Below are 22,360 nucleotides of genomic sequence, written 5' to 3' on the forward strand. Positions count from 1 at the left end.
ATTGGGAGTAGGGAAGGGGGAAAGAATAAGGTTGACTCAAGCATAAAAGCTGCAAGATGGAGGTGTCTTCTACATTCAAAGCAAAATATTTTGCTCAAGTTTTAGGAGAAACAGCACAACCAAAAGATAGTGAACCAAAAAAAAAAAAAACCCACAAAAAAACTACCACTGATTGAGTTTACAAGCTAAGTGGGGCTTGAATGGTTCGTTTATTTGCCAGAAGAGAAAATGATAGAATCGTAGAATCAGAATATTAGAACTAGAAGGGGCTTTCAAAATCACCTAATCCAATCCCTCCTCCCATTTTAGAGACAAGAAATCTGAGGCCCAGAAAGATGAATTTGAACATCACTGAGTATTATTGGAGTTATAAGGAGTTTTTAGTAGCCATCTAGTCAGAGGTCTCCCATTTATTCAGGAATCCTCCTCTATAACTCCTCCAACAATTACTATTCTTTGAATGCCTGTATACTTTCAGTAATGGGGAACTCACTACTCCAAGGTTGGGGGGGAGGTCCCATTTCATCACTGGACAATTATGTTTCTTTTCAGTCAAAATCTTGTTCCTGTAACTTCTGCCCATTGATCCTGTCTTCTGGAGCTGCAAAAAATAAGTCTATACAATTTTCCATATGATAACCCTTATAACCCAGGAATACAGGCAGCCTCTGAGTTGTGGAAAAATCCACACTATATATTTTGAATGATTCTATATGACCCTGTTATGATAATTACTATTGTTTCTAAGATTCTAAATCTCCTTGATATGCTCTCCTTGTTCTCAAATTTCAACTGATTTTTTCTTACTTGACCAACTAGAAATTTCACAAAGCTCTCACCCCTAGAAATAGTCATACTGTGAGGCTAGACTGGGGTGACTCTTGTTTAGCCAAACATAGCTCTCAATTTAGGGTTCCCTCAGAGAACCAAAATGCACAGGGAAGATCTCGAAGAAAGAGCTATTGGGGCAAAAAGGCAGGGAGAATGCTCAGAGTGGACATCATGGGGAGAGGAGGACACAAGAGCCCTCCTAGAGAGGAATGGGTTAAATCCTTTCCACTGCAGTACAAAAGAAAAGAGTGTGCGGAAAGATTAGGATTTTTGCTTTTACAATGGGAGCTGCTGAAGCCTGGGGAAGAAGCAGAAGAAAAAAAGGGGGCGTCTCCCCTTTAAAGACTTGAGAGGAGTGAGAGCAAGGGAGAGACAGTAAAAGAGAGAGGGAGACAGAGAAAGAGGGAGAGGGAGACAGAGAGAGAGAGAGAGAGAGAGAGAGAGAGAGAGAGAGAGAGAGAGAGAGAGAGAGAGAGGGAGAGAGAGGGAGAGAGAGGGAGAGGGAGAGAGAGAGAGAGAGAGAGAGAGAGAGAGAGAGAGAGAGAGAGAGAGACAGAGAGAGAGAGAGGGAGAGAGGGAGAGAGGGAGAGAGGGAGAGAGGGAGGAGGAGGAGAGGAGAGGAGAGGAGAGGAGAGGAGAGGAGAGGAGAGGAGAGGAGAGGAGAGGAGAGGAGAGGAGAGGAGAGGAGAGGAGAGGAGAGGAGAGGAGAGGAGAGGAGAGGAGAGGAGAGGAGAGGAGAGGAGAGGAGAGGAGAGGAGAGGAGAGGAGAGGAGAGGAGAGGAGAGGAGAGGAGAGGAGAGGAGAGGAGAGGAGAGGAGAGGAGAGGAGAGGAGAGGAGAGGAGAGGAGAGGAGAGGAGAGGAGAGGAGAGGGTAACGAGACTGAGAGAGTGGAGAGAGAGAGAGAGAGAGAGAGAGAGAGAGAGAGAGAGAGAGAGAGAGAGAGAGAGAGAGAGAGAGAGAGAGAGAGAATTTATCTTTGGAGAGGAAGAACCTCTGCTTTAGAGTGACCTGCCCTGGGAGAGGCATCCACTGGCTTCAGACCAAAGAGGGAGACAGGACCAAGTCACCCTTATTGAAACTAAGTGAACGATCGCCCCTCCCTTCCCCACCTCTCTCTGGCCTGGGCATGTCTCGGCGAAAGCAACGGAAACCCCAACAGTTAATCTCGGACTGCGACGGTTCCACCGCTTCTGAGAACGGTGGGTGTCCCAGGGAGGGATGAGAAGTGGGACCAAGGCCAGGAAAGCAGGGCAGTAGTTGGGGGAGAGCACCTGGGAGGTGGGCAGTGGTTGACATCCAGAAAGAAGGTAGGAGAAGTCTGATCATTTATCAAGTCAAGAAAACAGTGCTTGTGGGCTTCCTGGGGTAACCTGGGCTGGGGAATGGGCCCCCTCAGCTCTCCTTGGGGTTGTTTCTCTTTTTGTTTTCCTGTTGTTTGTCTCTTGATGAAAATGGAGTTTCCAAACTGGCTCTGTCTCCCCCACCCAAAGAGTTTCTCTTCATGTCCCCTGTGCTGGCTGGTCTTTGTGCCGTTGCTAAGTAACGTCCTCAGACCTGAAGACTGTCTCTTAGGGGTGGGATTTTTCCCCCTTTTCTTTCTGGGGAGTTGGGTTGCAGGAGAATGAGTTGGATAAAAACGTGCGTGTTCCCTTGAGAGGGAGGAGGAAAAAAGTTTCTCATTGTTGAGTTGAGAGAGAAGAGATCAGAAGAACTCCCCCAAGGGAGAGTGTCTATCTCTGACAGTGGGAATCAGACCTGGCTTTTGGTGTGTATCTGTGTCACTTGGGGTGGATGTTAGAGGGGGTCAGCCAGTGTTTAGGCTTTAGGTTTAGGCTTGTGCAAGAAAGGTTATTTCAGAGGAGACTGGATAGTAAAAGTGTGGTAGTTTGTGAAAGGGTGTTTTTAGGTGCTTATGTAGTTTATGTAGATGTAAATATGGATATGGATATATTATATTAACCACTATTATAAAAAGAAACTTTGATTTATGGAGGTCTTTTCTTTAAAAGAACTAAGAGAAAAAAAGAACTAAGAGCTTTTTGTTTTATATCTTTTATTTATGGGGTAGCTAGGTGGAGCAGTAGTTAAATCGCTGGCCCTGGATTCAGGAGTACCTGAGTTCAAATCTGGCCTCAGACCTTTGACACTGACTAGCTGTGTGACCCTGGGCAAGTCACTTAACCCCCTCTGCCCCACAAAAAAAAAGAAAGAATATCTTTTATTTATTCTCCAGTACTCCTATGGGCAAGGGCAACTAATAATATTTCCCCTTTACAAATAGAGAATTAAATTCAACAAATATTTGTTAAGGGCCTACTATGTGCAAGGCATTATACTGACTTCTGGGGAGATTATATTGCTGAAAGTCACACAATAAGTCAATATAGCTTAGAATGAGGATGCCGCTGTCCTAATTTCCTGTCCCAATGTTCGCTACATCAAAATGCACTAAACTATTCAGTGGGAAGGACTAATGCTCAGTATGCAAGGTATCTATGATGACATTTCACTCTTGAGAGAATCTGGGTGTGGGGGTCCAAAGGTCGTTTACTGAGTGGGCCAGGTGGGGCAACCACCATGACATACTAGCATAACTTCCCCTAATATAAGAGGGAAATGAATTAACACAGAACTCAGAAACTTTTCGGTGAGTTTGGCTTGAGGTTACAGAATGGATTCCATGAAAAACAGGCTCCTGGGTAACCTATTTAGCAAAGAATGGGATCTGAAAAACCCTGGTACTATTCACAGGTTAAACTCTCCTCCCCTCCACACTAGGAAAAAGACCTAGAGGCCACGGATCAGTTCACAGTGGGCTTCTGACTTCTTTGGCAGACAGATTGTCGTTTGGGTATACTGTATTTTCTCACTCTTACGGAAGGCCCAGTTCAGATGTTCCAAAATTTCCTAGAATCCTGCTGTGTCTGTATTTAGTAGTAGGGTGGTTATGGCTTCCTACCAATCCTACGCCAAATTAGTCCTCCATAGTGCTGCTTCTAGGCAGGGTGTTTTTTCCTCATGCTCTACAGGAGACCTCCCTGGGAGAACAGGAATCATTTCACAGCCCAGCTCCCCTGCTGGTTCAATTGTGGAGCAATGCTGAACCCCTGGAGTCAACCATAGCTTTCCTTCTCTGTTCTCTCACCCCCAGTACCAAGCAGCTGAAGGAAAAGCCACTATTACCAAAGAGAGTCAGAAAGAAGTCTCCAATGGCCAGCCAGCATGGAACTTCGAGCTCTTTCTGGTTCTTTCATTCAGCATACCTTGCATATTGGGAGATGTGTTGATGATGTCACATAAATCATGACCACTAGAAATAGTCTGAGGTATGAAATCAAAAATAACTCCATTTGTAGAGTCATCTTTGATTAAGAAAAGACCAGAAATACAAAATGAGACTGAAGAGCAGGGAAGGGATCACAGCCTCTTTTAGGAGATAAATGTAACCCAATTGCTTGGGTTTACCTAAGTGCTTTTACTTCAGAATCATCTTAACTTGAACAACTGGCAGCTAGGTGACACAATGGATAGAGGGCTGGGTCTTGAGTCAAAAACACCTAAGTTCAAATTTTATCCCAGACACTAGCTGTATGACCCTGGGCAAGTCACTTAACCTCCTCTTGCCTTAGTTTCCTCATCTCTAAAATGGGGGTTATAAAAGCACCCAGCTCAGAGGGTTATTGTGAAGATCAAATGAGATAATAATTGTAAAGCACTTAGCACAGTGCCTGACATATAGTAAATGCTATATAAATGTTAGCTATTATCATTACTATTTTTATTGATATCAGCTATTATCATTATTGATATTGTGACTGAAATTGAGATTGATAAAGTTTGCAAAGGGTTTTTCTCATAATTTACATGGTAAAGGTTCCTGTGGATCCTGCTTCCCAAATAGATTTTAAACAAGGGGTCAGGAGCATCTTGCACAAAGCAGATCAGGCAGTTTTCCATGATTCTAGGTCACTAGACCAAGCTCTGGGCTCCTATTGCTTACTTCCCTTCCTCTCCACCACGAACAGTTCTGAGTTCTTGTTACTCTACAGGACACTGGGCAAGCATCTGATTCTCCTTTGATGTACTCCAACCCTGCACACAGATCTGATTCAGAAGGCTCCAGCTCTCTCTGAAAGAATCCAAATGACCCTTTGCCCCAGAATAATGCTTCATAAATTTTCCTGGGTTTTCACTAAATTCGGCGGATGCCTTTGCATTTCATAACATTATCATCAGGATTTCGTTTTCTGCCTGCACAGATTCTGCTCTGACTATTCACAACATCGAGCAATATGGCCAGACAGAAACAGGAGAAAATCTAAATTCTAAGTTTAGGCAGGACAGACAGAGTTGGGGGGAGCGGGGAGAACCGAACTTGGCCATAATATGGAAAGTAGCATGATACGATGGGAAGAACAGTGAACTGGGAGCCATCAAGAGCTAACAGTGCAACCTTGGAGAAGTTACCTTTCTTCTCTGGCCTACAGTTTCCTCCTATAAAATAAAGGATGAGAAGAAATGATCTCTAAGGTCACTTCCAACTAAATATATATATTTTATATCTATTGATATATAGTAGATAGATAACACAGAGAGAAGAATATGAGATAGAAATATAATATATAAATAGAAGAGAGAGGGATATGAGAGATAGATAACAGGGTGTCTCAAAAGTTCAAAGCCATTTTAAGCCATTTAAGCTAAACCATTAAAACAATGCTATTAAAACTTAAAATGGCATTAAGACTTTTGGGATACCTTGTATACATAATATACATATATTGCTCTTAATAGGTAACATTTATGTAGTGCTTTATGTTTTGCAGTGTTTTATCTGTATCAGATCAGTCTTCTTGTGTTTCATAGTAAGGGTTTCTTTATACTTACATAATCTTGAGACTGCTAATTTCAGAATACTAATTTTTCCTTCCATCTTTTTTCCATCTCCAGTAACTTCTTTCCCCTAGTGACACTTTCTAGCTGGGCACCTCCCATGGATCAGCTTTGGAAGGCCTTCATAAATCCCCCAAATAGTTTGGGAAATACTGTGTCCTTTGACATACGTGTGAAATTCCTAGTCTCAGAGCAAACATCAAGAAAGTATTTTTAGTGAATGGTTGGGAACACAGGTTTTACTCTCATCCTTTGGCTCTGATACATACCCATGCTAGTAACCCTAAGCTTTTGTTATCCATTTTCAAAGACCACAGACTTGCCTATGTCATGTAGGATCTTGGATCTAGGATCTAGGATCTTCTACCCAAAAGTTACTGCTCAAGACACTAACCTAAAACAGTAAATATTGCTCATTGGTGATAAAGGGAAATAGCCCAATTATGGGAAAACTTCAGAGAAGACATCTGTGTCTAGGCTAGAAATCTACATCAGAGAATGTAAGAGATGAAACTGGAGGGGGTAGAAGGTGCATAAGGAGTACAAACTGGGAAAGAACCAGAAATCCAGTTATTTAGTGAGATGTGGAAAACAAGATAACAACCAAAATACCTAGAGGTAACACGGAGAACACAGTAGATTTAAGTTGGCAGTCAGCAAAGGGAAAATAAACAAAAATCAGTGTTGACTGCTTTATTCATTTCACCTTCAAAAGGAAGAATATCCTCTAATTATTCAGTCCTAGGAACCTAATGGTTAGAAATATCATAGATCATAGGATTCTAAAGCTCATTGATTCTATTCCCCTAATTCTACCTCACAGCCTACCACCTTCAATCTCATTTACAAATGGATCATGTTGAGGATTCCCAGGAATGGACTTGAGGCGATACACCCACATACTCAGTGGGTTAATTGCAGAGTTGGGACCAGGACCCAAGCCTGCTAGTCAGAAGTATGATTTAGTGAAAAAAATATCACATCAAAGAAAGTCAAAAGACCCTGTGTTTGGATCATGGTTAATCCCAGTAACAAGCTCTGTGACTTTGGGTAAAGCATTTCACCTTTCTGAGGCTCAGTATCCTCAACTGAAAAATAACAAGGTTGGACTAGGTGATTTCTAAAGATCCTATCAACCTCCATCTTGTGTTCTGATACCCTATGATTCTATGACTGTCTGGCCAGGCCATAATTACCTCCAAGTGCTAAAATAAGCTAGAAATAGCCTTATATTCTGAATATCAAGTTTCTTCCTGTCAAAAAGGCACTTTCGGGGCAGCTAGATGGCACAGTGGATAGAGCACCGGCCCTGGAGGCAGGAGGACCTGAGTTCAGATCCAGCCTCAGACACTTAACACTTACTAGCTGTGTGACCCTGGGCAAGTCACTTAACCCCAATTGCCTCACTTAAAAAAAAAAAAAGGCACTTTCAAAAAGGATAGCTTTGTATGTGATCAAAAGTATGCCAATCTTGAGAATCACAATTCTGTGGAAAGTTAGTCTGGAAAAGACTTTAGAGATAGGTATGCATTTTCCCCATCAGGACCAAAACTAGGAATGACTGAGCCCCTTTCTCCGATTTGCCATTGAACCATTATTGACCCCATAGTTACAGACAGTGATAAAGGAGAGAGATAGAGAAACAGAGAGATAGACAAGGACAGACAGAGACACAGAGACAGAGAGACAGACAGGAACAGAGAAAGACAGAAAAGGAGAGAGAGACAGAGACAGGCAGATAGACAGAGACAGAGATTAGGGAAGGGGAGAAAATGAAGCTGCACTCCTACCTGTTGAGTGTAAGGTTCATTGTGTATATAGGCTTAATATGTGATGTCATTTCAAGGGGATGAAAATTACTCCCCTACAAAAAACCAACAACAACAACAAAAAAACCCTTACTAACTGCTGTTTGAAATTCCTTTAACCTTGGTACAATTAGAGATAAGTAAAGCTTAAAGTACAAATACATCTGAGAAAGGTGACCTGGGGCTTTAATACACAGCAAGGTGTAAAAGGCTGAGATCCTTTCTCCAAGGTCTTTAGCTTGCTGGGTAGAAAGAGAGTAGGAGGAAGGAGCAAAGGTCATTTAGTCCTTGTCTTGGCTGGAGGGTTAAGGGGAGATAGGAAATGGAAGAGAGGAAGGGAAGTTGGAGGTGCTGAAAACAACCTAATTTACTTCACAATTTTGAGGGGAGATCCAATTGTTTATTGTTTTCTTTCTTCAAATTTCCTTTATTGTTTCTTTGAAAGTTTTGTGGTAGCTTCTACTCCTACATTTCTCAATGGGCATAAATAGTTCCTTAGGACCCATCTCACCTTGTTAATCTCTCCTCCCTTCTCTCATCTAAACTTGAAATAGCAGATGAATAGGGTGAGCATAGTCAAAGAGCTGAAAAGCGGTAACCCTCTAGGTTTCTTTTTAGATTAAAACGTGATTTCTGGGCTCTAATGCTACAGTTATTTCTTCTTCCACATAACCCAGGGTGACTTTTTTCACCTTATCTGTTAAACAGGGATACCATCTGGTTTTAACTTATTTGTGTTTGGGTTTCCATTAGTGTCTGTTTGACCAAACCTAGGCCCCTTAGGGAAAGAAAGTTCCTACCCACCCCCAACCCCCAGCTCCAAAGTGCTGGGAAATAGTGTTTCTCTTTACAAGAAGCTGTTGATCCATCACCTTTCACCACAGGCTAAATTTACCTTAAAGGAGAACGAAGATCAACTTACGGATCAGAAAGCAAGTTGAGTTAAAAAGTAAGAAAGGAAACAGTGTTTCCCTGGAGAAGATTAAAAGAAAAGGGTTTCTTTTTCTTTCTTTTCTTTTCTTTTTCTTTTCTTTCTTTCTTTCTTTTTTTGTCAGAAGACTTGGCAAAAACAGCAACCTGAGATCAAATATTCAATGCTAATTAACAAATGCTCAGTAGAGGGCCTCCATCCGACTTCCTTTCCTTTACTGACTATAAAGAGCAAATGACAGGTGGTGACCACATAAGGCAATTTCTTTCGTTTTAGGGAAGCAGGACAGGGTCGTTATGCTTCAGAAAGCACCAGACTGGCATCAGAAAACCTGAATTCTAGCTTTAGTTCCACTCAATTGCTGTGTGACCTTGAGGAAGACCCTTAACCTCTCTGAGCTTCAGTTTCTTTCTTCTAAAAAATGCAGTGGGCTGTACTTATCCTTGGCATGCATTCCAGAATGGAATGGATCTTTTTTCCCATCAACATGGTTTTCAGGATTAATCCTGGAAGCAAAGGACTATAGGACCAATTAAGGGGACTCACCTTGAGACCTAGGTTTCAATGATTATCTGAGATTCTCTGAGAAAAATCACTTGAATCAGATAGGATTGGTCAAGAAAACTGGATTCTATGGTTGTCATAAACTACAGGCAAATGATTTAACCTTCTCAATTTCCCTGACAATAGAGAGTGGGGTACTCAATGATCTCTACTTGTTCAATTGTGTCCAACTCTCTGTGACCCCATCTGGAGTTTTCTTGCCCAAAATACTGCAATGGTTTGTCATTTCCTTCTCCAGCTCATTTTATAGATGAGGAAACTGAAGCAGACAGGGTTCAATGACTTGCCCAGGGTCACACAGCTAGTAAGTGTCTGAGGCCAGATTTAATCTCAGGAAGGTTAGGCTTCCTGCATTGCCCAACCTAACTTCCCTCCATGATCTCTAAGTCTCTTCCAATTCTAAAATTCTAAGACTCTATAGCTTTAAAACAAACCAATAAAATCCTACTGTACAAAGATCTTCATGGGAAGGAAGTTAGGTATCATTAAATGAAATAAACAAAAAAGTAGGGCATTACAACTCAGAACCTGAGTTCAAATCCCACTGCTGACTCATTGGCTGTGCCACCCTGGGCTTAACCTCTCTGTGCTCTAGGCAACTCTTAAAAAGACCTGAAGTTTCAAAGAAGATGCTGACCTGCATTGGTAAAAGGAATTTCTTTACCCAGGAGTTCCGATTAAATTGGAGGTCCAGTCCCTATCCCCAGTAACAATTCCAAATCAGTTGGGACTTCTAAGAGACATGTCCTGAGTACTAGTCCCATCCTATTTTAAGAAGACATCATCAGAAACAAGACAGCAATACTGCAAAGCTGGACTGGTCTTTACACATGTTAGTAGGATCATTATCATTATACTTATGTGCTTGTCATTCAGTCAGTCAATAGTCAATGAGCTCTGTGTAACATTAAATTCTAAATGTAGGTTCTAATCTGTCCCCCCAGTTTTGAGGGGAAACTGACTAAAATCACTGATAAACAAGTTTAGGTTTTTAAGGGTTTATTGAAATATGGTAAAAGAAAGAGAAAGATTGAAAACAGAATTCCTATAACCTGGCAATCCTAGCTTTCCTAAACTCCCTTGTGAAGTCTTCTCTCCACCATGGAGATGTCTCACAACCTCTGCTTCGCCCTTCCTGTTCCCCTCCCAGAAATGGGAAGTTCTTCAAGCTGATTGGTTGACTGGGCCCGAAGGCGGTCAAAGTTCAAAGTTGTTAGCTTCTGAGAACCATGCTTTCTTAAGTACCCTTAAGTACCAGCCAGATGTGCTTACAATCTAGTTAACTAGAAATCAGCCAGTAATCCAGTCAGCAGTCAAGTCCAATTCAATCAGTTTAAATCAATCTCCTGAGTATCTGCTAAATCTCCTCTATCACATTCCATTATCTTGACACAGCTCTATGCTAAGGAGATACAAAGTAAGGCAAAAATAATCCCTGGGGCAGCCAGGTGGTGCAGTGGATAACCCACTGGTCCTGGATTCAGGAGGACCTGAGTTCAAATTTGACTTCAAACACTTGACACTTACTAACTGTGTGACCCTGGGCAAGTCACTTAACCCCAATTGCCTCACTAAAAAAAAAAAAAAAAACCTTGCCCTCAAAGAGCTCACTTTCTAATGGAGAAAACAACATGCAAATGATTAGGTTCAGGAAAACCTGAAGTCAGGAAGACCTGAATTCAAATCCTACCTCAGATACTTCACAAACTGTGTGACCCCAGACACAGTAAGTCACTCAGCCTCAGTAAACTTCAGTTTCCTCATGTGTAAAATGGGACTAATAATAGCATCTGACTCTCAGGGTGATTGTGAGGATTAAATGAGGTAATATATATAAAACATTTTGCAAACCTTAAAGCACTAAATAAATGCTAGGTTATTATTATTATAAGGTATATACAGAGTAGGTGGAAGGTAATATGGGAGGGGAAGGTAACTAGGAGCTGGGAGTACTGGGAAAGGCCTCCTATAAAAAGTAGGACTTGAGCTCAGTCTTGAAAGAAGCCAGAGAAATGAAGAGGCAGAAATGTATTTGCTTCAATATCTAAAAGATATATGGTTTCCTAGATTTGAGTCCCTCCATCTAGGCAGATTGCAATCCCTTTGTGACTTAGTAGACTGTCTCAATTGGTTACTATTATTTATTTCTAATTTATCTCCCTTCTTCCAGTTTTCCCCCCTCTTCTGTCATCCACACAGCTAATAAAATAACCTTTCTAAAACACAGATCTGAACATGTCACTGTTCCTGTTTCATAATCTTTGGTGGCTCCCCATTGCTCCTAGAGCAATAGAAACCTCTCGGCCCAGCAATTAGATGTGACTTAGGTCACATCATTCTCCTTTGCACCTTCTACATCATGTGAAAACTGGCCTCCTCTGCTGTTCCTGCAATGGGCCTTCCTGACTTGATGCCTTTCCATTTTCATGGAACTCCTTTCATGGACTCCTTCTTCACCTGTGCCTGTTAGTGAATCAACAGTGGCCTAAAAAATTCATCACCCAGATATGAAACCTTCAAAATTAGGGAGACAACTTTCCACAATATTGAGCCTTTCTATGTTTTTTTTTTGTTTTTTTTTTGTTTTTTTTTAGGCAATGGGGGTTAAGTGACTTGCCCACGGTCACACAGCTAGCAAGTGTCAAGTGTCTGAGGTCGGATTTGAACTCAGGTACTCCTGAATCCAGGGCCGGTGCTTTAACCACTGCGCCATCTAGCTGCCCCAGAGCCTTTCTATGTTAACAAGACTTTTGTGTTCCTCTGGTATAGCCTCTGAGAATCCAGGATCACATCCCCATACCGCAATAAGGCATTGAAAAAGACTCTTATCGGGGCAGCTAGGTGGCTCAGTAGATAAAGGACCAGTCCTGGATTCAGGAGGACCTGAGTTCAAATATGGCCTCAGATATTTGACACTTACTAGCTGTGTGACCCTGGGCAAGTCACTTAACCCTCATTGCCCCGTTTTCAAAAAAAAAATCTAGAGAGGAAAAGACTTTTATCAAGACCGTCTCTCATATAAGCCCCTGAATTCATGATGCTCAACACAGAAAATAACATTTACACGTTTTGTGTACATCACTGAAGATTTTTCCATTACTTATCTTTTTACCTCCTCTGTATATTTGTCATCTGAAGACCAATCTAGCCAAGATTGCTCTCTAGATGATTAATTTTTTTGTCCACAAGTTACTTACTAAGACCCTTTAAAGAAGAGGTTCTTAACTTTGGCAGGGTCATTGGCCCCTTTGGCAACTCAGTGAAGCCTATAGACCCTTTCACAGAACAATGTGGGTTTTTTGTTTATTTTTTAATAGATTATAAATACATGTAAAGTAAATAAATTTATCTCTACCATTGTCCCCTCCCATTTAACAGAACAGTTTCATCCTAAACATACATAATCTAGCCAAACAAAATCTTCCACTATGACCCAAGGGGTATGTCTCTCTGCATTTTAAGTTTATCACCTCTCTAATAGGAGGTGGGGAGGGCAGGCAAAGGATGTGGTGGAGGGAGCTGGTGTTCTATCTTCAGGCCTCTGGACTCCTGGTTTATCATTGGTTTAATCAGAATTCTAACATCTTTCATGGTGTTTTTCTCTACAGTAGTGTTGTCATTTTATAAATTGTTGTCCTTGTAGAATAATGTTTCCTAATACATTAAAGAAAATACATATTATTACAAAAGAAACTAATGAAATTGAAATATAGTTACCAAAACATTTTTTCCCAAAGTTCATGGACACCAGGTTATAAACCCCTGCTCTAAAGCATGGAGGGCTTACAATCTGCTTCTGTGGAAAGAGTTTCCACACTGAATAAATCATGCATCTTTTAAATCACTGAAACATCTCATCTTAGCCTCACAATATTTCTTATGAGGTAGAACAACTATTATTATCTCCACTTAATGAGTAATTTGTGGTAACTATTATTATCTCCATCTAATGGCTAACCCAGGGGTTTAGTAACATGAATAAAGTCGCTATTCAACAATTTAATTAAACAAATATTTACTAAATGCCAAACTCTGTGCAAGGTACCTTAATTAAGGATACAAAGACGAAAAAGAACTCAGTCAGGGGGCAGCTAGGTGGCTCAGTGGATTCAGGAGGACCTGAGTTCAAATCTGGCCTCAGCCACTTGACATGTACTGGCTGTGTGACCCTGGGCAAGTCATTTAACCCTCACTGCCATGGGAGGAAAAATAACTCAGTCCCTGCCCACAAGAAGCTAACATTCCACTTGATTGAGTGGGAAAGAGGGATGGGAAGGAAGGCTATGTTAATGATTTATTCTATGTCCAACCAGATCTGTACCATCTGTAGTTGGTGTAATGTTAATCTATCATGGAGGCTCAGACAGGCTACACAAATCATGCACTCTACTACACCAGGGATGACAAGGTGAGGGTAGAGAAGGATACATATATATTAATAAATATAAAGCCAGGTAGAGGGTGAATAGAACCAAATTTTTTTTTTGGTAAGGCATTGGGGTTAAGTGACTTGCTCAGGATCACACAACTAGTAAGTGTTAAGTGTCTGAGGTTGAATATGAACTGGATTCAGGAGAATCCAGGGCCAGTGCTTTATCCACTGGGCCACCTAGCTGCCCCCAATTTTTTTTTTTTTAAAGAGGGACAGAGAAAACAATTTCATCAGGAAGGACCAAGAAAGGCAGGACTTGATCGGAGCTTTGAAGAATATTCTGAGAGAGAGCACATGTATGGTCCAGGGATGGGGGCTGGCCTGGGCAAATATGCAAAGGCATGAATGAGTCGGCACTTTCAATGCAGAGAACTGCCCATTCATTTTGGCTGGGACTCAGCTTTCAGAAGCCCTGAGATCATTCCCATCTCCTCCTCCTCTAACTTTCTAAATCAAAGGTTCTTATCCTGTTTTGTGTCATAGACCCTTGTCAAAGCCTACACAACCCCTTCTCATAATAAAATGTGTTGCCTGCATCCATAATTGAAAGAAATGCAAAATTTCATTTAGAGATTAGTGAGAATAAAGATGTAATTTTTTTTCCCATCCAAGTTCATATAACCCTAAAATCTATCCATAGATCCCTTGGGAGTCTATGCATCCCAAATTAACAACTCCAGTACTAGAGATGGGGCAAAGGTATAATTCTTTCTTCAAACATGTAGACTAAGGCCTTGATGATCATTTCCTTCCCTAGTGTTTTCTGTGCTTTCTGACTTTACCTAATTCCTATCCCCCCAGACAGGATCCTCAGGAATTTCTTCATCACCAGCAGCTATAAGATCTGCTTCTTCTCAATCTCTGTTTTAAAGCTCCAATGAAGGGTCTCAGATCAAGTATAGTAAACATAGGATATCTGACTCTTAGCCTAAGGTTTTTCCATTAACCCATCATGTCTCTGTTTGTAATTGGCAAGTATGGGGTGTCCTGAGTAAATGGGGCAATTTTTATCTTTCAGTAGCAGTCAGGGAGTTGAGACCTTTGTCTGAAATAGAATTCCAAGAATGAGTGTAAGCATAAGCAAAGACACAGAGGTGTGAAATAATGAGGCATATACAGGGGATGACAAGTAGTTCAGTTTTACTGGATGCCAGGATACATATAGAAGACTTGTATAAGAAAAGATTGGAACCAGCAGTAAGTACAGTGTAACTAAACTGAATTTGTTTTAATTTGGTTCATTAGGCAACAGAAAAATTACATGTCCAGATCTATTCATGAGGCAGATAAGTATTATTGCAATATAAAGAATGCCTTGAGGGGCAGCTAGGTGGCACAGTGGATAGAGCACCGGCACTGGAGTCAGGAGTACCTGAGTTCAAATCCTACCTCAGACACTTAACACCTACCAGCTGTGTGACCCTGGGCAAGTCACAACCCCCCCCCCCCAAAAATGAAGAAAGAATGCCTTGGGGAGGAGTGAGTATAGAGACTGGAAGATTTATTAGAGGCTGTTGCAATAGTCCTAGTAGGTAGGTAGTTAAGTAGGGCCTGTACTAGGCTGTTGGGAGTGGGAATGGAAAGGAAGCAGATGAAACATACTAGTGAAGAAAAATCCACAGTGGCTATGAGAAGTGGAAGAGAGGGATGATTTCTAACATTGGTAAGTAGATGACGGTGCCAGTGACAGAAATAGTCAAATAAGGAAGAAAGTGTTTTGGGAAAGACATAAGGAGCTTGGTTTGGGGCATGAGTTTGAGTTCCCAGGAGAAAATTCAGGTGCAAATGTCCTATCAGCAGTTGAAAATGTAGATCAGAAACTCAGAAGAAAGGTCAAGCCCATAAATATAGATCTGAAAATGACCTACATAGAGATAGTATCTGAAGGTGGAGGGGGGCCTGTGAATGAAACTGCTAAAGAGGTAAGTATGGAGAAGGGCAGAGGATAGAACATTGGGAAAAACCTTAAGGAGGTAGAAAAGGGATGTCATGGATGGTGAAGTCTTTGTGTAAACCCTACAGAAAGGTCAAAAAGAATGTGATTTCACAAAGTAACACAAGTTAGTTGGTCTCAGAACTGGGATTAAAACCCAGATCTTTTGACTCACTGGCCATGTTGTAGAGGGTAATTGATTTCTCAGATAAACGACCTCTTAGATCCCTTCCAACTTGAAATTTTAATGATTCCAAGAAGGTCCCTCCTGAAAAGTACTAGCCACCACTAGTTACATAGACAGAATGTATATTATGAAACAGAATTCAGCAATCTTATAACCTGTCCAAATTCCTTCCTTGGTCCTTCTGCTACTTTCTTTGCCTTCTGTTGCTTTTTATTGTCTCATGAAAGAAGCCTATCTCACCCTTTCTCCTAAGCATTTCCAGGTAAGAACTCTTCCCCTCAATAATTCTCATAATATCTTCCCAGACCCAAGCAGCTTAGTAACTTTGCAGAGATAGGAGAATAAAACTATTAAATAGAAGGTAGAACCTTAGTTCAACCGTGTTTGTGCTTGAAACCTGGATTATTCAAGAAGTGGGCTTTTCCTGGTGGCCTAAGAGGGTTTCTGTATTTCATGTATTCTTTAGGGGGAAGGCAGGGAGTCCACAAAGAGGAAGTAACAGTGACCTGTTGGTCCTGAAAAATCTTACCTAGTGTTCTTCCGTAGAAGGAAACCTAACCATCATCCTTTGTGAAAGCAGTCTACCATGAGAATACATTCATTGGTGGGGCATATAAATTTTTCTCAAGACATCTCTGGAGAACAGAAGTAATCAGATCACCTATTCTGAAGTCTAGACCTTCCTGATTTACCAGACCCTTTCTCCAAATAAAAATATGATCAGTTCTTGGCAGTCCTTTAATAAACAGGGCTGTTTCCAAATGTGCCCTATACTCTTCTGGCCAGGTCATTACCTAGACAAGGGCAGGTAATAAGGAGGTCCGGATGACCAACCCTGGAAGAATCAAGAGGTCTAGTCTTAGATTGGACCCTAATCTCGTGGGGACACTCTAATTTATTGTCTGGACTCAAGGCCCCTACCAGGATGCTCTCCTCCGCTCCGCTCCCCGCCCCCGCCCCAGCTCCCTTACCTCTCAATCCTCGGGCCCCTCCTTCCTCTCCCCGTTACTCCCCAGAGGCTCCTCCCTTCTCCCCTTTCCCTGCATTCTCCCTAAGCAGCTCCTCCCTCTCCTCCTCTTCTTCTTGCTCCGCCTCCCCTTCCCTGTTTCTCTCCCCCGCTCCCCAGCTCCCCCTGCTCCTCCCCGCCCCCCGCCCCCAGCGCCGTAGCCGCTGCGCCGCTGCCGAGTTCCATCTCTGCAGTCAAGACGCCTGGGTGCAGAGGCTGCCGCAGCTACCGCGGCCGCTGCCACCTCCTCCCCTCCCCCACTCCCATCCCCATTGTCCCCCCAATCCCTGCACCCCCACCATGGCGCACGAGGCCGGGAGGAGCTCTCGTCCTGGGGGACTCTGCGGAGAGCTGCGGGCTGAGCTCAGAGGTGCGGTAGGAGCTGGGGCCTGGGGAGGGGGTTAAAAAGAAAGGGAGGAAATGGGGGGGGGGGGCCGAGCTGATGTTTGATAGGGGAGAGGTTTACGATAGGAGGGGAGCTCAAAGCCGAGCTCCCCACTTAGGCCACTGCCCCGCCCCCCTCCCCTTCTTCCACCCAACAGCGGAGATAACGCTGCCCCCTCCCCCACTTCCCAGCCCCACTGTGGAAAGATGTATGGGGTGTCTCTTGCATGACTGCAGCCATGGGGTGGTCTGGGCTGGCGGGATAGGGATCCCACTACACTCCTTGTCAGGTGCGGGGAAGGGGGGGGGGCGAGAAGGCGGGGGGGGGGGGAAGGGGCGGTGTTTTGCCTGCATGAATAAAAACCTTCCCGTTCCTCTGGCACTACCCCCTCCCCAACTATGCTGAGTGGGTTCTTAATCAGTGCCTCCTGTCTTCCTCCTTCCCACACCCACCCTTACTCCCGCCCCAATCCCTTTTTCCTCTCTTCAGGTGACACTGGCGACGAGGACCAGCCCCAAGTCTGCACCAAGTGTTGTGCCCAATTCACTGACCCAGCTGAGTTCCTCACCCATCAGAACACGTGTTGTACCGACCCCCCAGTAATGGTCATCCTCGGGAGCCAGGAGAATTCTAGGTCAAATTCCTCCTCCTCCTCTTCTGAAGTTAGACCAGAAGGCCAGGACAGCCCCCAGATTATGGATACAGAGCACAGCAATCCCCCTGATCCTGGGCCCTCAGTACCCACGGATACCAGCTGGGGGCCAGAGCGGGGTCGAGAAGAATCTTCAGACCACTTTCTCATCACCACAGCAGGAGCTACTTCAGCTGGTGGAGGTGGGGGGCTGATTTTGGCCAGCCCCAAGCTGGGAGCAACCCCTTTAGCTTCGGAGTCCACCCCTGCACCCCCTCCACCACCTCCTCCTCCCCCTCCTCCTGGAGCAGGTAGCGGTCACTTGAATATCCCCTTGATACTTGAGGAACTCCGGGTCCTGCAGCAGCGACAGATCCATCAAATGCAGATGACAGAGCAGATCTGCCGTCAAGTGCTCCTGCTGGGCTCCTTGGGCCAATCAGTGGGTGCTACTGCCAGCCCCTCAGAACTACCTGGCACAGGTGCAACCACCTCTTCCAAGACCCTGCTACCCCTCTTCAGTCCCATAAAGCCTGGCCAGGCAAGTAAGACACTCACACCGTCTTCTTCATCTTCTTCCTCTTCCACCTCTGGGACAGAAGTACCCAAGCCAGCCTTCTTCCACCTCTATCACCCACTGGGGGCACAGCATCCCTTTTCCAGTGGTGGAGTAGGGCGAAGCCACAAGCCCACCCCTACCCCAACCCCTTCCCCAGCGCTGCCTGCCACCACAGACCAACTGATCACCTCTCCCCATCTGGCATTCCCTGGCACCACGGGACTGCTGGCAGCACAGTGCCTGGGGGCAGCCCGGGGCTTGGAAGCAGCAGCTTCCCCAGGGCTCCTGAAACCGAAGAATGGTAGTGGTGAGTTGGGCTATGGAGAAGTGATGGGCCCCTTAGAGAAGCCTGGCGGGCGCCACAAGTGCCGCTTTTGTGCCAAGGTGTTTGGCAGTGACAGTGCCCTACAGATCCACCTGCGGTCTCACACAGGTGAGAGACCTTACAAGTGCAATGTCTGCGGCAATCGCTTCACCACTAGAGGCAACCTGAAGGTGCACTTCCACCGCCACCGAGAGAAGTACCCTCACGTACAGATGAACCCACACCCAGTACCAGAACATTTGGACTATGTCATCACAGGCAGTGGCCTCCCCTATGGCATGTCTGTGCCTCCAGAGAAGGCTGAGGAGGAAGCCACTTCGGGGGCTGCAGAACGTAAGCCGCTGTCAGCTTCGGCCACAGCACTCACTGCCACGGAGAGCCTGACCCTTCTCTCTACCACTGCAGGCACAGCCACAGCTCCAGGGCTCCCCACCTTCAACAAGTTTGTACTCATGAAGGCAGTGGAACCAAAGAACAAAGCAGATGAAAACACTCCACCTGGAAGTGAGGGCTCAGCTGTTGCTGGAGCAGCAGAAACTGGTACAACAACTAGGATGCAGCTGAGTAAGCTGGTAACATCTTTGCCCAGCTGGGCGCTGCTGACCAACCACTTCAAGACCACTGGTGGCTTCCCTTTCCCATATGTGCTGGAGCCCTTGGGCGCTTCTCCTTCAGAGACCTCCAAGTTACAGCAATTGGTGGAAAAAATTGATCGCCAGGGAGCTGTTGGGGCCATCTCTACTGCCTCAGGGGCCTCTACCACCTCTGCCCCTGCAGTGTCCTCTTCAACCTCCTCAGGCCCCAACCAGTGTGTTATCTGCCTTCGAGTGCTGAGCTGTCCCCGGGCCCTGCGCCTCCATTATGGGCAGCATGGTGGGGAGAGGCCCTTCAAATGCAAAGTATGTGGTAGGGCCTTCTCTACTCGGGGCAATCTTCGGGCTCACTTTGTAGGTCATAAGGCTAGTCCAGCTGCCCGGGCCCAAAACTCCTGCCCCATCTGCCAGAAGAAATTCACCAATGCGGTCACTCTGCAGCAGCATGTCCGCATGCACCTGGGTGGGCAGATACCCAATGGGGGCACCATGCTGCCCGAAGGTGGGGTAGCTACAAAGGAAAGTGGAGCTGAGCAGTCTGTACCACAAGCAGCAGGAGTCTTCCCCCAGCAGCAGCAGCAGCAGCCACCACAGCAGCAGGGGTCCCCAGAGGAGGAGCTGTCTGAGGAAGAAGAGTTGGAGGAGGAGGAGGAAGAGGAAGATATCACAGATGAGGATTCCCTGGCAGGGAGGGGCTCAGAGAGTGGTGGTGAGAAGGCTGTTTCCGTGAGGGGGGATTCAGAAGAGGCATCTGGTCCAGAGGATGAGGCAACAGCCACAGCAGCATCTGGAAAGGAGATGGACAGTGGTGAGAAGTCAGCCCAGCAGCCTTCCCTGCCCCTACCTGGCAACCTGGAGGAACCTCAGCCCATAGAGCGTGGAAGCAGTGAGCCCGAAGGAGGCATTGAGGGGGGTGGACAACCAGAGGGCAACAGCAGCCCAACGTCAGTGCTCTCTCCAGAAGGGGAAGTAGCCAGTGCTGTCATCTCGGAGGGGCCAGGTGTGCAGGAAGCCAGAAGGAAGGAGCTTGGGGAGAGCATGAGCAGCAGCGGCGGCAGCAGCAGCAGCAATAAGCGGTCCTGTGGGGTGTGTGGCCAATCCTGTCCCAGCCAGGCAGCCCTGGAGGAGCACCACAGGGCCCACAGCAAGGAGGGCTCACTCTTCACCTGCAGCATCTGCAAGCAGGGCTTCCCTGAGCGGGCCACCCTCAAGAAGCACGTGCTGCTGGCACACCACCAGGTACAGCCCTTTGCCCCCCATGGTCCTCAGAGTGTACCTTCACTCTCCCTGGCCCCAGGCCATTCCACCTCAATCTCTGCACCAGGCTTCTGTCCTTTTGGTAGGAAAGATGATTCCACAATCCAGTGAGCCATTTTAGCTGTACCTACTGCTTCCTGACCCAAGGAGCAGAGGCTAGGGGCTCTGTAGGACCCCTGTGATTTTACCCGCCCCTTTATATCACTGTCATAACCAATGGGGCTCCCTAATATAATTCTACCCCCCAGAGATCCTCTCCAGCCCCTCTATGCATTTGAGATCCTGATGTTCACAGGGGACAGTCCCCTGAATAATTTTTCATTGACCCTTCTACCCTTACTTTTGAGGAATAGAGTCTTGTAGAAGGCCTTCATATCTCCAGGGGGAACCCTCTCTAGCTTCTTCAGGGGTGAACCTTCCCTCTCCTCTCTTCCTCTCCCTTTCCCTCCTGGCAGGTGCACCTGAGCACCCACGTTTGGAATTGCAGCCCAGCCCGAAGGGGCCGGCGTCTGTCCCTGGAGGGCCCCGTGCCCCTCCTCTCTGGTGGCCAGGTCAAGCTACAGGACTTCCTGTCCCGGGACGTCCCTGCCCAATTGGTGGGGGTGGGCCCTCTATCTTTCTGGAACCAGTATACAGCTTTCCTGTCCAGTGGCCTGGCCTCCAAACCCCCGGGTTCCAGCTCCACCTCTACCACCACTGCTGCCCTGGCAACACCTGCCTTGTTTGGTCCAGGAACTGTGGCTGGGAAGTCAACTCCAGCACTAGGATCCAGTGAGGCCAAGGAGAAGACCACCCCCTTCATATTCCAGCCTCCTGCATCCAAGACTGCACCTGAGAACCCAGGCAGAAAAGAAAAGTAGCAAACTGCAGTGCCCCTCACCCTATTCCAGAAGGTGCCAGTAACTGGGATTTTGCAGTGGTTCATGGCTTAGCCATGAGGGTTGAGCAGAAATGATGGGAATGCCATCCTACAGTCCTTGAGAGTCACATTTAGGCAAAGGAGACTGGTTGGTGGGAGTGGCAGGACGTGTCAGCCTTCTCCTGCCCCCATCTTTGTGGTCTCACAGAGGCATTAGAGAATGGCAGCTTTCTTGTCTTGAAGCTTTCCCAATGTAGGGTTTGCGGAGTGCAAGTCTGGCTCATTTCCGGAAAAAGCAGTTTAGTTGAGGGTTGAGGGTGGTTCCTGGAGTGCAGGAGGGGACATGAGGAGGGTAATAAAAGTATAGGGCCTGGTATGAACTCTTGTCATTCTGGGTCTGGGACATATATCTGAAAGAGGGGAGTCCCAATTCAGATGGAATGGCTCTAGTGAATGTTTGGCTATAGTAATGACACAAGGTGCAACAGTGCACAAAGAAGTCAATGTAACAAGTTCCCCCCAAACTGGGGTGTTTCCATTTTATTAGATATCCCCCTTTTCCCTAGATCCTGCTTTTCCCCTAATAGTCCTCTTCTCTCTAAGCTCCTCCTCCCCCTCCCCCGCCCCCCCCCACTCTCCCTGTCCATGAACCAGGGCTTATGTCTTCATCACTATCTGGCTCTTAACAGAGACCCAGACTTTTGGAGACTAGCTCCTGGAGGTATATGCCCTTCTCCTTCCTCCCGTAACAGACAAGATGTAGTATTTACTCTTAACATAGGATCATGCAGAAACAGGAGCTCCAGAAGAGGAGTAGTGATCCAGAGTCCTACCGTCAAGGAACGTGAATGGCAGCTTCTCCTCTAAAACTGTAGGCCCCAGAGATTCCTAACATAGTGAAATGTGCAGGGCAGAGAGGGGAGATGTTAGTGTCTTTCTCTCCATCATTAAAGGTGTTTTGACCAAGCATTTGTGTTGTTTGCTCCTTGTGACTCAGATTGTTTAGCAAGAGCAGTCTCTGTGCACTGCACCTCTGAATTCTCTCCCTCTCCCCTTCAGGCCTCCAGTTCTCTGCCAGAATTGAATATGTGGTATTAATGTTGAGTTTGTCCAGTCTTATCCCACTATAACTTCTAGTATGGGAATGTTCCTTCTCTCTACCTTA

The 22,360-nt window shown here is 45.4% G+C and overlaps 1 protein-coding gene across 2 annotated transcripts; it reads left to right on the forward strand.

The window, feature by feature from the left end:
- Positions 1 to 1,744: 1,744 nt before the first annotated feature.
- On the forward strand, positions 1,745 to 22,161 carry SALL2 (spalt like transcription factor 2). 2 transcript variants are annotated; one of them, XM_043985251.1, is made up of 3 exons: positions 1,745 to 2,031; positions 17,461 to 20,318; positions 20,792 to 22,161. In XM_043985251.1, the coding sequence occupies exons 1-3, from the start codon at positions 1,959 to 1,961 to the stop codon at positions 21,194 to 21,196; spliced, it is 3,336 nt and encodes a 1,111-aa protein (XP_043841186.1). In that variant the 5' UTR covers positions 1,745 to 1,958; the 3' UTR covers positions 21,197 to 22,161. The 2 variants fall into 2 exon arrangements, with proteins under 2 accessions (XP_043841186.1, XP_043841187.1); XM_043985252.1 differs by lacking the exon at positions 1,745 to 2,031 and adding an exon at positions 16,725 to 16,956.
- Positions 22,162 to 22,360: the final 199 nt, after the last annotated feature.

Source organism: Dromiciops gliroides, chromosome 2 (genome assembly GCF_019393635.1).
Source record: "Dromiciops gliroides isolate mDroGli1 chromosome 2, mDroGli1.pri, whole genome shotgun sequence".
In the NCBI taxonomy this organism is placed as follows: domain Eukaryota; kingdom Metazoa; phylum Chordata; class Mammalia; order Microbiotheria; family Microbiotheriidae; genus Dromiciops; species Dromiciops gliroides.